The sequence below is a fragment of the Eucyclogobius newberryi genome, unplaced genomic scaffold (genome assembly GCF_026437365.1).
Source record: "Eucyclogobius newberryi isolate DKJ021-1_F unplaced genomic scaffold, fEucNew1.0.hap1 SCAF_3, whole genome shotgun sequence".
Taxonomy (NCBI): Eukaryota; Metazoa; Chordata; class Actinopteri; order Gobiiformes; family Gobiidae; genus Eucyclogobius; species Eucyclogobius newberryi.
In genome coordinates, this window is record NW_027315945.1 from 7,116,453 (window position 1) to 7,131,028 (window position 14,576).

The following is a 14,576-nucleotide window of genomic DNA, read 5'->3' on the forward strand; positions in this document are numbered from 1 at the left end:
ACCAGTCCACAAAGTCCTGCGCCAGTCCTCTGTACTCCTCGTCATCGTCATCCGTGATGAGTCCGATGATGGCAGAGTCGTCAGAGAACTTCTGCAGGACACAGCTGTCCGTGTCATGTCTGAAGTCTGCAGTGTAAAGGGTGAAGAGAAAGGGCGCGAGGACAGTGCCCTGGGGCGCCCCCACACTGCAGGTCCGAGTGTCAGACACACAGTTCCGGGCTCTCACAAACTGGGGTCGGTCTGTGAGGTAGTCCAGGATCCACTCTGCCAGGTCATACTCCACACCAGCCGTCTCCAGCTTGTCCCTCAGGAGCAGCGGCTGGATGGTGTTGAAGACGCTGGAAAGATCGAAGAACAGAATCCTCACAGAGCTGCCAGGCTTTTCCAGGTGAGAGAGAGAGCGGTGCAGCAGGGAGATGACGGCGTCCTCCACTCCGATGCCAGACCGATATGCAAACTGCAGCGGGTCCATGGCTGAGCTCACGGTGGAGCGGAGGTGGTCCAGGACTAGCCGCTCCAGTGTCTTCATCAGGTGGAACGTGAGAGCCACTGGCCTGAAGCTGTTGAGGTCTTTGGGGCGCGGTGTCTTAGGCACAGGTACCAGACAGGAGGTCTTCCAGACCTGTGGTACCACCCTCAGCTTCAGGCTCATGTTGAAGACATGCTCCACAACTCCACACAGTTCATCTGCGCAGGACTTAAGGAGCCTGGGGCTGATGCCATCAGGTCCTGCTGCCTTCCCCACTTTAATCCTCTTCAGCTCACTCCTCACCTGTGCTGCTGTGACAGTCAGTGGTTGCCAGGGGGACCGTGTGCTGTGGGGATGGGTGAGTCCAGGCGAAGTGGGGAGCTGATGGTCCGGGGCAGATAAGCGAAGAGGAACAGATGCAGGGCATTGTCCAGCTGTGGAAGAGGGAGCATGCAGCTGTGCAGGGGGAGGGGCGGGTGACCGATCAAACCTCAAGAAGTGAGCATTTAAATCATTCACCCACTGTAGATCCCCCTCTGTCTGGGCAGGGGGGATTTTGAAGCCCGAGATGGTTTTCAGGCTCCTCCACACTCCCTGAATGTTCTTTTGCTGCAGCTGCTCCTCCATCCTCCTCTTGTAGCCGGCCTCAGCCTTCCTGATCTTCCTCCTCAGCTCCTTCTGCCCAGTCCTCAGCTCTTCCTTGTTCCCTGACCTGAAGGCTCTCTTCTTCTCCTTCAGCAGAGCCTTCAGTTCACGGTTAATCCATGGCTTGTTGTTTGGAAAACACCGCACCGTCCGGGAGGGAACAATGTTCTCAAAACAGAAGTTGATGTAGTCCGTGATGCACTCTGTGATGGTGTTGATGTCCTCCCCATGTGGGTCATAAAGCTCAGTCCAGACAGTGGTGCTGAAGCAGTCCCTCAGAGCCTCCTCGCTCTCAGCAGACCACATCCTCACCACACGGGACACCACAGGCTGCCTGCGCACGATGGGTTCATACACAGGCCTCAGATGTACAAGGTTGTGGTCCGAGCTGCCCAGGGGAGGGAGGGGGGAAGAGGAATAAGCCTCCTTGGTGTTGGCAAAAAACAAGTCCAATGTTCTATTCTCTCTGGTGGGGCAGGTAACATACTGGGTGTATGTTGGTAGAACAGAAGAGGGAGAAGCGTGGTTAAAGTCACCAGAGACGAGGAAGAGAGCCTGTGGGTGCTGTGTTTGCAGCCTACAAGTGCAGGAGAGCAGTGCTTCACAAGCATTTTCAGCATTGGCAGACGGGGCCACATAGACTGCGATCAAAATCACATGTGAGAACTCCCGGGGCAGATAATATGGCCTCATGAACTCCCGGGGCAGATAATATGGTTTTGTTGGTGGATGTCACGGGTTCGTGTTTAGCTTCCGTGAAAAAAAATGATGGCACAGTCGAAAAAATTAGAGTGGTGATTTTTATTCACACCCAGTCCCAAAAACAGTGGAAAAAATATGTACAGTGGAAAAACAAGGTATTTACAGGATCCAAAAACAAATTTACAGCAGCGACAATAAACAGGTCTCATTACCAACATGCTCTCCTCAGCTCTCTCCCCTCAACAATGAGCAGAGCTCCATTTTAAACCCTTAGCCCCTCCCCTGGGCAAACCAATTAACCAAAGGTAGGGGTTAAACACAAAAATTGTAAAATCAACATAAACCCCCAAAAATCATGCCGTCCCTTTAACTTGCACTGAAGTCTACATAGCCCTCCATATGGCTCAGACAATAAGAACACAAGAAACCGTAATAAATAACAAAAAACACATTGCAAACTAAATGGTCGAGTCCTCTGGTCATGTGACGAGACCAAGCACGGCAACTAGCGCTTTAAAACTGCACCTCGGCATTGTCTCTGGTTGGCCCACCGGAGAGGAGGCAGCAGCAGCAGCCGCAGGTGAGTGTGGTGCGTATGCGCCGAGTGTGCACCCTCGAACGCTTTACAGCGGGGAAAAGTGTCCGGGCAGTGGGGAAACAGTTCAGGGAAGTGAAGGTTCATAATTCAACTAACGGGCGCTCCGAAAATAAGAGCGCACCGCGCGCGCGCACACTCTCGGACCGTGAGAGAGCCGGGGACGCACGCCGGGTAGAAGAGATGACGGGGCGGTTAGGGCGCACCATCACGGTGGATCCGACTCCTGCTGCCAAAATTCTGCATTTTGCTGAGGAGCATTATTTCCTTCACTGGTGTTTTGAGCATGTGTCTGTCACGCACGGCAGAACGGAGCCAATTACGGAGCTGGAAACAGGTGAAGATTTAACAGTCTTTAATAGCACAGAACAGAAATGTACAGAGTCACTGGTATAGTGTGATGACAAAGAAGGATCCTTCCAGCGGTGGGCAGCGCCAGCAAACCGCGTGTCAGGGAGCAGATGAGAGGCGTAGTCAAGGTCCGTTCCAGGTTTGGTGCACAGGCAAACGGGTACGTCAGAGGAAAGGTGGAAGGAATACTTAGACGGTCCAAGTTCGATGACGGCAGACAGGATCACGAGTAGTAGGCAAAATCAGAGTCAGAACAGGAATCAAAATATCAAACGCTCAATAGCTGGGGAAGAACAGGGCATCCAATCAGAGATGGTAACGGTGCAGAGGAAGGTGACCCTCTGCTCTGCACAAATGACACGTTTCACGTTTAAAACATTTAAATATAACAAGAACGACATGATTAAAGTGAAGCCACTTAACAATTCGAAGCCTGGTCTCCAGTGCCCCAACCCAATGCTTTACCTGTTGAACTAAGCCACTTAGTGATGTTAAACTGCATTTTAATTTTTTTTTGAAAAACCTGCGGGGCTCAAGTCCCAAAGCCAGGCCGACAATCTCGTACTACGACATATAATCTCACATCTAATATACTACACCCAGTGATTAACAAGCAGATACAGCTGTGAACCCACTCACAGGTGTGAGGAGCCTGAACACCCTTCATGGCGGCCCTGGAAGTGGAGATGCCTCTGGTGGATTGAGCCCTCACGCCAGGCAGGGAGTCCTGCCATAAGCACGGCGAATCACATCGACAACCCAATGCACTGTCTGGATAGTGGACAGCCCCTCTTAGCACCACCGTAGCATACGAACAGCTGGTCTGAGCGCCTTATATCTGCAGTTGCCGCAATGTAGGCCTGCAATGCCCTCACTGGGCACAATGACAGGAGCCTCTCCCTGCCTTCTCCAACTAGAGGCGCATACGGAGCCAAACTCAAAGGCCAGTTGCAATGAGCGGGGGACAACACCTTGGGCAGAAACGTCAGATTCGGCCATAAGGTGATACCAGAGTCATCTGGGCTCCATCTGAGACATGTGGGACTGACCGAAAGGGCATGTAACTCACTAACTCTTTTCGCAGAGACCATGGCCAACAAGAATGCAGTCTTCCCAGACAGCCATTTAATATCCACCTGTGCCAAGGGTTCAAACGGAGGTTGGCAGAGGGAATCTAAAACCACTGACATGTCCCATATTGGGGTGCGTGGAGCGACTGAGGGCCGCAACCTACGAGCTCCCCGTAAAAAAGTGAAACCAAGTTATGACTCCCCACAGTACGATTGTTGACCAAGCCATGATGACAAGATATGGCAGCATTATATACTTTCAGGGTCGACGGAGACCGGCCATCATCAAGGAGAGATTGGAGAAACTCCAAGATAAGAGGCACCGAACAGGACACCGGGTCCTCCCCGTGGGCAGAATACCACTGGGAAAACAGCTTCTACCTGTTCTCATACTGCTGACGAGTAGAGGCAGCCCTGGCATTCAGAAGCGTTTGTTTAACCGCATCGGTGAGGCCAGTTAGCTGTGGCTCGTACCCGCCAACGGCCAACCCCACAGCCGGAGGCGTTGAGGGTTCGGATGCCAAATCTGACCCCTCAACTGAGACAGTAGATCTCTCCTGGCCGGAAGGGGCCACGGAAGGCTGCAACACAGACTGTACAGTAACGGAAACCACAGAGCTATCAGCAATAGCCTGTGACCCTCTTGGAGAACCCTCTGTAGGGTCGGCCAAATCAGTGGAAGAGGAGAAAACGCGTACAGAAGGCCCTGAGGCCACGCGTGTGCCAGCGCATCCTGGCCTAAAGAGCCCGGCGCCCTTGCGAGGGAGAACCATAGCTGGCAGTGGGTCGACTCTTCTGAGGCGAACAAATCCACTTGCGCCTGACCAAAAAGGCCCTAAATCATGTGCACCACCTCGGGGTGGAGAGACCACTCTCCCGGAAGGGGTTGCTGCCGTGAAAGAAAGTCTGCCACGGAATTGCTGCATCCCGGCAGATACACCGCTCTCAGTGTGGACAGACCGTTCAGCCCATCTCAACAGATTGCGAGACACCTCGAGGAGCCGAGCCGATCTGACACCTCCCTGTTGGTTGATGTGATAAACCGTGGAGGTGTTGTCCGACCAAACCATAATATGTTTCCCTCTCAGGTGTGGGAGAAAATGCCTGAGAGCCAGATGAACAGCCCGCAGTTCTAAAACATTGATATGATCCAAGCGATCCCTCTGAGACTAACTCCCTTGAATCATCCTGTGCAGCCATACCACACCCCATCCTGTACCCTCTCGCCAAGTACTGCCTGTCCCTCCATGGGGCCAGTGCACGCAAGCACTGCCATGTCACCCGAAGCGTTCGCCTTTGGTGCCGTGTGGCGTCCAAGTGGAAACTGTTCAGCCACCGCTGCATATTTACTCTGAAGCCCAACTGGGTCACATGAGCCAGCAAGCGAGCTGTATCCCGGATGACTTGCGCTCGGGATGGAGCGCAAATCAGCCAGTCGCCCAGATATGGTATGACTTTAAGTCCGTTGGCCTGCAAAGGCGCATGGGCTGCTTTCACACAACGTGTGAACACTCTCGGGGAAAGGGAGAGTCCGAATGGGAGCACCCGGAATGGCCAATGGCTGCCTATATAGGCAAACCTGATAAACTGCCGATGCTGAGATACAATGGGCACATGGAAGTAGGCATCTTCGAGATCTACAGATGTGAACAGAGGATCTACTGCCTCGATGGCACCCTTGGCCAGGAGGACGGATAGCTCCTGGGTCAATGCTTGAGCTTTTGCCAGGTCGCTGATCAAAGTCATCTTGACCCGGCCTGACATGTGTGTCGGAATTGCAGTCGATACTCATGAGTCAAGGTGGCAACCACCCATGGGTCTGACGCATAAGCAGCCCAGTAGCTGAGCTGCTGATGGGAAAAATATCTGACGGCCGACCTGAATGTTTCAGTTTCGTGCCCCTCGGCCCCTATGAAATCCCCTGTCGGGACCCTCTGGGGGGTAGCTCGCCCCACCAGACCAACTCCATGAAGGTGGCCAAAAACTAGGGCCAGACGTCTGGCATCTCACGGACCGAGAGGAAGGCCCCGCTCTGTTGAGGCCAGAAAGTTGCTGCCTGGTCTGTCGGGCGAGAGCAGTCCGCTCCAATTATTCCACGGCAGCGGAGCCAAACAACGGCTTGAACAAAGTAAGACATAACTCTGCCAAGTTCCCTCGTCATAAGCGCAAAAGCCTGTAGCGCTGTGTCACAAAACATATTTGCAGCACTATCAGTGGCATCACCCCCTTGAAGGGAGGAAGAGAGCGCCAGCATCACGTGAGCCAGTGAATTGCCTAAGCGACCAGCCCGCGCACCAGAATTATATGCCTTGATCACCTAGTTGTCAGTCACCCGGCATTGGGACCGAGGACATATAACGTCCTAGCGTAATGCCTCCTCAGGGGAGACAATGAGAGACGCAATGGCGGGTTCAACAGCAGGCAAGCGATCCAGAACGGCTGCCGATGCATAGTGGCCAGAACCCGTCCGTCTGATGAGAGCCTTGAAAAAGCGCTCAGATCTTTCCAGCAGGCATGCATCTCTTTAAGATACTCCATGGACGGCGGCACGACAAAAGGCGTAGGAGCACGTCCCCGCCTGAAAAAAGCACTGGCAGAGCCGGGCTGCTCAGGCTGCGGAATCACCACCTGAAGAAGCCCCAGGGCTTTACGCAGGACATCCTGCATGGACTTCATCGCTTCTAATTCAGCAGATAGCTGTTCCACTCTGGATGTGAGGCCTCAATCTGACTTGGCCTTCTTCTTTGCAGGACCGCCAATGCCTGCGGGCTCAGAGAGGCGTTTTGAGCGTCTGGGAGGGGGCACTCGGCCAGAGGGCGGGAGGTCATTGTCACCCGTCAAGGTCAACTCTGCCAACCTGGACACTCTAAACGCCTGTGGCATATAACTGGAGTTCATGCATGGGTCATCCGAAAGCGCCTCCCTCAGGGGATCAGGGCCACGTCACGCCGGACAAAGGTCATGACCAGCATCAACATCAAGTGCCAACCCACAGTTCATGCAAGAATGTGAGCCATCCGTGATCTGCCACCAAAGTCAGCGTGTACAGAGGCCAAAACCAGGAACGGGTGCACGCACGCTGCCATCACCAATTAGGGCCACACGGTAGTGGAAACACCGGTAAATACCAGGCAGTATCACGCCGGTACAGGAGCCAAAACCGGGAGCGGGGGCGTGAACGTTGCCGTCAACGATTAGGGCCACACGTTAATGAAAACACCGGTAAATAACAGACAGTACCGGTACAAAAGCCAACACCGGGAGCGTGAACGCTACCGTCACCAATTTAAGGCAAACAAACTAAGGTAGGGGCGCAACCACGCGGCCCTAAACCCCAGAGAGAAAAACTAAGCTAAACGTTGTTTACAGCAAACGCTTAAAGAGGCTTAAACTTACACAACCAAACAACTGCTAACATCGTTAGCAATAGTACAACCTGTTGAAGAAGGCAAAATTTACCTGAAATGATGGGAGAGGGTGCGCGAACGCCGCCTTCACCAATCAGGAAAACGCAAAACGAAAATGACTAATACCGTTAGCTCAATAGCACAGCTGTGATCAGAAACAGCTGATCAGAAACATAACGTGATTGTGGGAGAGGGTACGCGAACGCGGCCTTCATCAATCAGGAAAACAAAAATGACTAACACTGTTAGCTCAATAGCACAGCTGTGATAGAAACAGCTGGTCAGAAACGTAACGTGACAGTGGGAGAGGGTGCGCGAACGCGGCCTTCACCAACCAGAAGCAAAGCAAAAACTAAACTACTAACAGCGTTAGCGATAGCACAGATGTGATCAGACAACGTTATGTGACCGTGGGAGAGAGTGTGCGTACCCCTGCCTTCACCAGCAATCCACAGCAACGTAACACAGTTAGCTGTTTTCTAAATACCTGTAAATCTCCCAGCAAGATGTAAATCGTCGCAGTCCTCGGAGGGCGAAATCCGCAGCTCCAACCACAAGGTAGTAGGACTTCAAAGGACTGAAAAGTCAAGTTCTTTGCAATACAATACAAACCGCACGCGAGAAGATAAACGAGAATGGAGTGATGGATGGTGGGGGAATATATTACCTCTGGAGTGCCATCCAGGGTCACAGGTGTGACTCATGTGGGATAACTACTCGAACTGCGCATGTGCGCAGGGAACATTCAGTGCTTCAGCACCGCCCTCTGGCGGTCAGTAGGGAGGAAATAGAACTATACATCACCAGACAGACGGTGACCATGACAGTGTCACTTCTTGCTGTTGTAGTGGATGTCTCCCTTGAGCCTTGCAGCTCGCAGAACACCGCTGTACCACCGTGATTTAGGAACCACATTATCAGGTGGATCGGTGTCTGTTTTTCTTTTGCCGAGCCGGTGCGCCCTCTTCTGAGTGAAGTGTGGGATCATAACTGCAGACCCAGATTCAAGGTCTGGAACCACGGATTCTATAAAACTTTCAACGTTGCTTTACTCCTTGTCCTGCGAGATCCCCATGAGAGATGCTATCTCACGCTGCAATGCAATCAGCTTCTCCACCACCCGCTCAAGCGTTCTCTTTCCTCTCCTCCATCTGCTGGGCACGCTCCGTGACAAAGCGCAGCCACAGAGCCCTGCTGATCTGGTGGAGTATCTGTCATTAGGCTACTGCTTGCTGGTCTCTTGTGGGTACCACATACAGTCAGCTTGGTTAAATTATTGATTTTTTTGGTAGTAGTTTTTCTCTGATTAGACATATCTTAAAGCATGTTGCCCCTTCTTCTTTGGGGAATTGCAGTAGAACCTCAGGTTTTTACAGGAAACTTAGCAGAGGGACAAAGTGGTGGGACTTGGCTAGTCCTGCGTCTTCCCAGAAGTCTTTACAACTTATTTTCAAAGCTGTCTCCCGAACTGACAAGATTGAGATTATTGTGAGACTGTAATCCTGAAAGAATGATAACACAGGTACACATTAAGAGGTAATGACGTTTAAAGATGTTCTGGTAGTACTTGTGAAAATAATATTTCAGCAGCCACGATGAGCAAAGGTGATGGAAATATTTATATACAGTTTGCCCCTACAGGCAGTCAGAAGGAGTCATACTAAAGCCACTGATATGAATTTAACCAGAAGCTACCTCACTTGTGCCAATAAATGTGTTAAATACTACATACTATTGCATACTGAGATGGGCACGATGACTAATCACTTGATCAGATAAGACAGTTGCAAAAGCTAATTATTTTTCTTATATATAATATTTCAATTTGGCACCAATCTGCAATCAACTAGAATGCAATAGCTTTAAATAATTTGCCATGGAACCAAGGCATTTACTCAAAAATAATTAAAAGAAAACATGCAAAATTTCAATTATTATTATCATTAACCATGTTATAACATGGTTAATCATCAAAAACACACCTTGAGTTATATATAGCTTTATTTACAGCTTTATTATTATTATTATAAACACATCCATAAATCATTGTCAGACACGTTCGGAGCATTTCTGTTGACAAACCTTGCTGCTTAAAGTTGTTCTACGGATAAGTAATTTTATCATGAAGCAACTGCTATATCTGCATTGAGAAAGAGCCGGATAAAACCAAAGTGGTTTGCAAAATCTGCGAAGCGGACTTACAAACCTCAGAAACCACTTGACCAGGTATCACACTACGCTAACGTTAGCTTCCGACAACAAGCCGCCCGGGACAAAACAAATGAAACTGAGAGAATTACTAACATGACCAGCCGATTCTCCGCTGGTCATAAAGATAACAGAGGCCATCGCAACTTTTGCCTGCAAAGATTTACGCCCGTACTCGGTAGTGCAAAACGAACGCTTCAAGCGGCTTGTTCATGCGCTAGATCCACACTACGTTATGGTGCAACGTAAACATCTGACAGAAAGTTATAGTTATCCCGTGTGTGTGAAAATACGCCAGCCTAATGACAATGCCGAATCTGCAGAGAGTCTGCATAACACGTGACACCTGGACATCACGGTCAACGCAGTCGTACCTGACAGTGACCTGACGAGCCACACCACTAATAATATAGCTAATATGTTGACGGGGGCCACACAGGAGTGGGTGGCCATACAGGAGTGCGGGGCCATACAGGAGTGGGGGGTCATACAGAAGTGTGACCAGCAAAGACCCAGCAGTCGTGACGGACAACGCTGCAAATAATGGTTGATGCAGTGGAGATAATGCAGCTGATGCACGTCACACTGAACTGAGCCTCACAAGCCGGTCTAAAAACTACTTTATATTTCAAAATGTACTTTTGAGACTTGAGACAGTTTTGTTTACAGCTGAAGTTTAAACTGTCCAATTTACAAGTTTGCACTTAAAACCAGTGAAAAGAAAAAATAAAGTGAATTTGTATTTTGTAACACAATTGAGCCATTTTCATTATTTAAGAGCAGATTGAATTGAATTGAATCGAATCGAATCGTGATTAATCGATTCAGGACGTTATGAATCAAAATTGAATCGATTTAGGAAATTGGCCATGATACCCAGCCCTAATGATATGTATTTTAATCTCTTGGCTTGTTGAGATAATTATATCAATAAATACAGATTATCTTTTAATTTGGGTATAATTATTTGTAATATTGCTCTGGGGGGTACAGTGCTCATCTAAAGAAGTTGCCATGTATACCTTAACCTTTTGGTATTTGTTTTCATGTTTGATTACCTCCAATCTCAAAAGTGTTACTACCAGTACTGTAAATGGTTCAGATCTATTTTAGAAAACCTTCCGATAAGGACAGAGCATCGATCCATCCAGTCCAGACCAAATGCCAGGTGGGCAATGTCTGCGACTGACCTTTCTGTGTTTTTGTCTCAGGACTGAAGCTGATCAAAGGCAGCTCCACGCCCCTGAGGACGGCCATCACAGCCCCCCAAACCCCCCGGATCCCACAGCCCCACGACACGGTCCAGCTAAAGGATATTGTGTGCTACCTGTCCCTGCTGGAGGGAGGACGACCTGAGGACAAGCTTGAGTGTGAGTGGCATAGACATATACCTATGTAAGTGAATGAGCTGAAATTAGTTGAAAATTTAAGTAATGATTTAAGATTTAACGTTTAAAGGAATAATACAGGATTTTTGGTGAGCAATCTGAGTCTCATTTCCTCATGGCGTGGACAGCCAAGTAGTTGTCCCATATGTCAATCATTCCCTGCGTGCTACTGCACACCTGCAGCCTCATTCCCAGGATAGCAGCACGTTTCCCTGGCCGCGCATGCGTGGTTGATGCCGGTACGTGTTTACCGAATTCCTTCAGTTTACAGTACAAAAATGACGAAAGAGAAAGACTGGCTCAGAAGAGACGGAAATCTGCGGAGACAAGAGATGCGATGCGATCCGTCGCGCTAATAAACAAACGCAAATGGAGCAGAGAGGCTGTTTCATGCTTCCGCACAAGGTTTGGTGGTAGGAAAGAACAGGAGGGTGGGTGAGTGTGCGCATGCGCATTTAAAAAAAAGGGACTAACAGTCGCTTGAGTTCTCAAATCGGCGAAAAATCTCCTTTAACATTTGCTTAAAGTGAATCTTGAGTGTTTAATCGTGTTTGATAGTTAGTATACAAAAGTATACAAAAACAATGTATTATTATATTTAATGCTTATCAAAAGTATAAAAAATCAGATACTTATCCATACTAAAACTTAGGTATAAATACAAAAAGGGGCCTTTCCTGAACAGATTTTGAGATAAATCAGAACAGTATAAGACCACATGGGGACTTTCAATCCAATTCAATCAAAATTTTATGTATATTGCACATTTCATAAACTATCGGTTACCAAGATGTTCGACTATACACATTTAAAATCCAATACAAATAGTCAATAAAACAATTATGTAATACTATATAGAGTGGGTCCAGTTCGCCTCAGTCGGTCCCTCATCTGCCTGAAGAGTGGGTCCAGCTCCAGTCTCCTTGTGTCCGTCTGTCCGTCTGTGAGAGTCGGATCTCTCCTTCACTGGAACTCCTCCAGGTTTCTACGCTTTTTTCCCAAAGAGGTTTTTTTGTAGTTTTTCCTGGCCGAGAAGGAGAGTCTAAGGACAGAGGACCCTGGGACATCGTCCCTCGCCACCACAGACATTGTTGATTCATTTCTCCCTGTGGCCCTCAGAGGCAACTGTTGTTGTGATTTTGGGCCTTACAAAAATAAATTGATTTGATTTGATTTGATTTGATATAGAAAGCAATTAGCTAATGTATCAGAACATGAAAAGTTATAACACTTTAATACAAACACAGAGAAACACACAACTCACATGGTCTTAAAAGCCAGAAAATAAAAGAACATTAAGAAATTCATATTATTTTGTGTTGAAAATTAAGTGTTGTCATGCCGATCGGTGGTTGATAGCAAACATGCGCTCCACACACTTCCTGTTTATTAACATTTATAACACTTAAAGCTGCATTATTCAATTGTCAAACTGTGAAAGAAGGAATTTGCATTCAAACAACTCATATTATGCACTATTTGTATTGTTATTGGTCTTTTATACATGATCTTGAGCATCTTCAGTGTTAAAACTTAAAGGTAGAATGGACGATATTTTTGGCCCAAATCTGAGTCTTATTTCCTCGTGGCGTGGACTGCCGATTAGTCCTGCCACGTATCAATCATAAAACACACCTACCGCTCACCTGCAGCCGCGTGGGGCTCGTCCCCATGAGAGCAGCAGTTTCCGCGTGTCTAAGCGCATTGATCCATCATAATATAGTTCCCTCAGTGTACAGGACAAAATGAAGACGGAGAAAGACTGTTCGAGCTGACTCAGAAGAAGAAGTAAATCTACGGGAGACGAGAGATGCGATGCGATCCGTCGGGCTAATAAACAAACGCACGCGTGTGTTGTATCAGTCCGCACGGGGGAGTGCGCATGCGCACTTTCGCCTGAGTTCTCAAATCGCTGAAAAATCGTCCATTGCGCCTTTAAGATAATGTATGTACTCAAACCCCTCATTACTTTCTATCAATCGGGCATTACTACATCAGGATTTTGTGTTAGCGCACCATCTACAGGCAGTAGAGGAAATTACCATGGGAAAATAAACAAAAGCTAGCTTGAACTGACATACAAAGCAGGCAAGTACATAGTTTTAATTATATGCTATAGACCTAAAACGGCACAGTAGGCCTCCAGACCTCTACCTATGACGTCACAAATCTGAGAAACTTTAAATCAAGTGTTTTCTGAGGCTCAGAGAAGGAGCAAAGAAGACAAGCTTGTAAACAGGTTTAATGAAAAGAAAAAAACTGAATGAAGCTAAATACAGGTGTTTTTGATGAGGGAACAATGTTATAACATTTTCAAAAAACCCTTCTGCACATCAGTGACAGACAGAGCACAGTGGTCTGATTTTGTGCTGCTTTTATAATGGGAGAAACACAAAATGTACATACTAAGTTAACCCCCAATGTTTATTGCCATTGTCAATGAACAGGATTCAAAAACTAAGACCTTGCTTTGCATATCAAAAAGGGCATGCATAAAAAATGTATTTGTATATAATATAGTTTATTTGAAGTTTCAAATAAAATAAAATAGAATAGACTCAAAATATACAAAATTTACCCTTGGTCATAGTGCAAATAATTAGCAGTGCAATGAATGGTTATTGGTTTGAATAATAGTTAAAGTAGCAGGTGTTACATGTTAAGTGTCCTTAACACGTAACACCTGCAAGTGTACTGGTGGATGGACCGTAGCCTCCTGCCTGAGGGGAGTGGCTCATATAGTCCATGTCAGGGTGAGAAGGGTCAGCTGTAATCCGACTTGTTCGTCCCAGAGACCTGGAGACGTATAGGTCCTGTAGAGATGGAAGTCTGCAGCCGATCACCTTCTCAGCAGAGCACGCAATTCGCTGTAGTCTTCGTTTGTCCCTGGCTGTGGCTCCAGCGTAACACGCGATGATGGAGGCGGTGAGGATGGACTCATTGATGGCTGTGAAGAACTGCACCATCATCTGCGCATGCAGCTTGGCTTTCCTCAGCTGCCGCAGGAAGTACATCCTCTGCTGGGCCTTCTTGATGAGGGAGCGGAAAGAGTCCACTTTACACACTCTGCACTTTAACTGCTGTTTTGCACTTCTGGTTGATGCTAATTGCATTTCGTTGTCTTAGTACCTGTACTCTGTGCAATGACAATAAAGTTGAATGTAATCTAATCTAAATCTAATCTGGTGATGGGGTAGTCAGTTTTCAATTCATTCATTCAATTCAATTTATTTTTGTAACGCCCAGAATCACAACAGCAGTTGTCTCGGAGGGCCAGAAACTCTGGAGGAGTTCTACAGTGAAGGATGCGAGATAGACAGAGGAGCTGATGTGGAGTTTTACCATGGATGTATTATATTATCTGGATAGGGTACGCCCCCTCTGCCTCTGGCTCCAAATTGAGTAGTGGCCACTTCGCAGAATGCAGCCTTTTGGTCGGACCATTTCAGGAGTTCGGCCTCTAAAATTACCAAACATGCTAAATTGTTTTTAGTCTAAAAATAAAATAGAAGGAATTTCACTCTTCAACTGTTTCTAAAATACTTAAAAAATACATTTTTAACCTTCCGGTGAACGGTGTACGCGCACCGAGCGCGCACTTGACCCTCATGAACGAGCCTCAGAAGAACACGTGACGGAAACTAAACACAAGCAGAAAAAAGTGACGAGACGAGACCACGATACACGTAAGTTGTGTTTGTATGTCATTCCTCACGTTTCACACATTGTTCCATATGAAGT

General features: G+C 47.8%; 1 protein-coding gene across 2 annotated transcripts in view; it reads left to right on the forward strand.

The window, feature by feature from the left end:
• The window catches only part of dgkb (diacylglycerol kinase, beta), a 205,012-nt gene that overhangs the window by 56,585 nt on the left and 133,851 nt on the right, over positions 1–14,576 (forward strand). For both annotated transcript variants that reach the window (XM_072460154.1, XM_072460155.1), the window contains one exon: positions 10,659–10,817. In XM_072460154.1, coding sequence (XP_072316255.1) covers positions 10,659–10,817 — 159 coding nt within the window. The remainder of the gene's footprint in view (positions 1–10,658; positions 10,818–14,576) is intronic.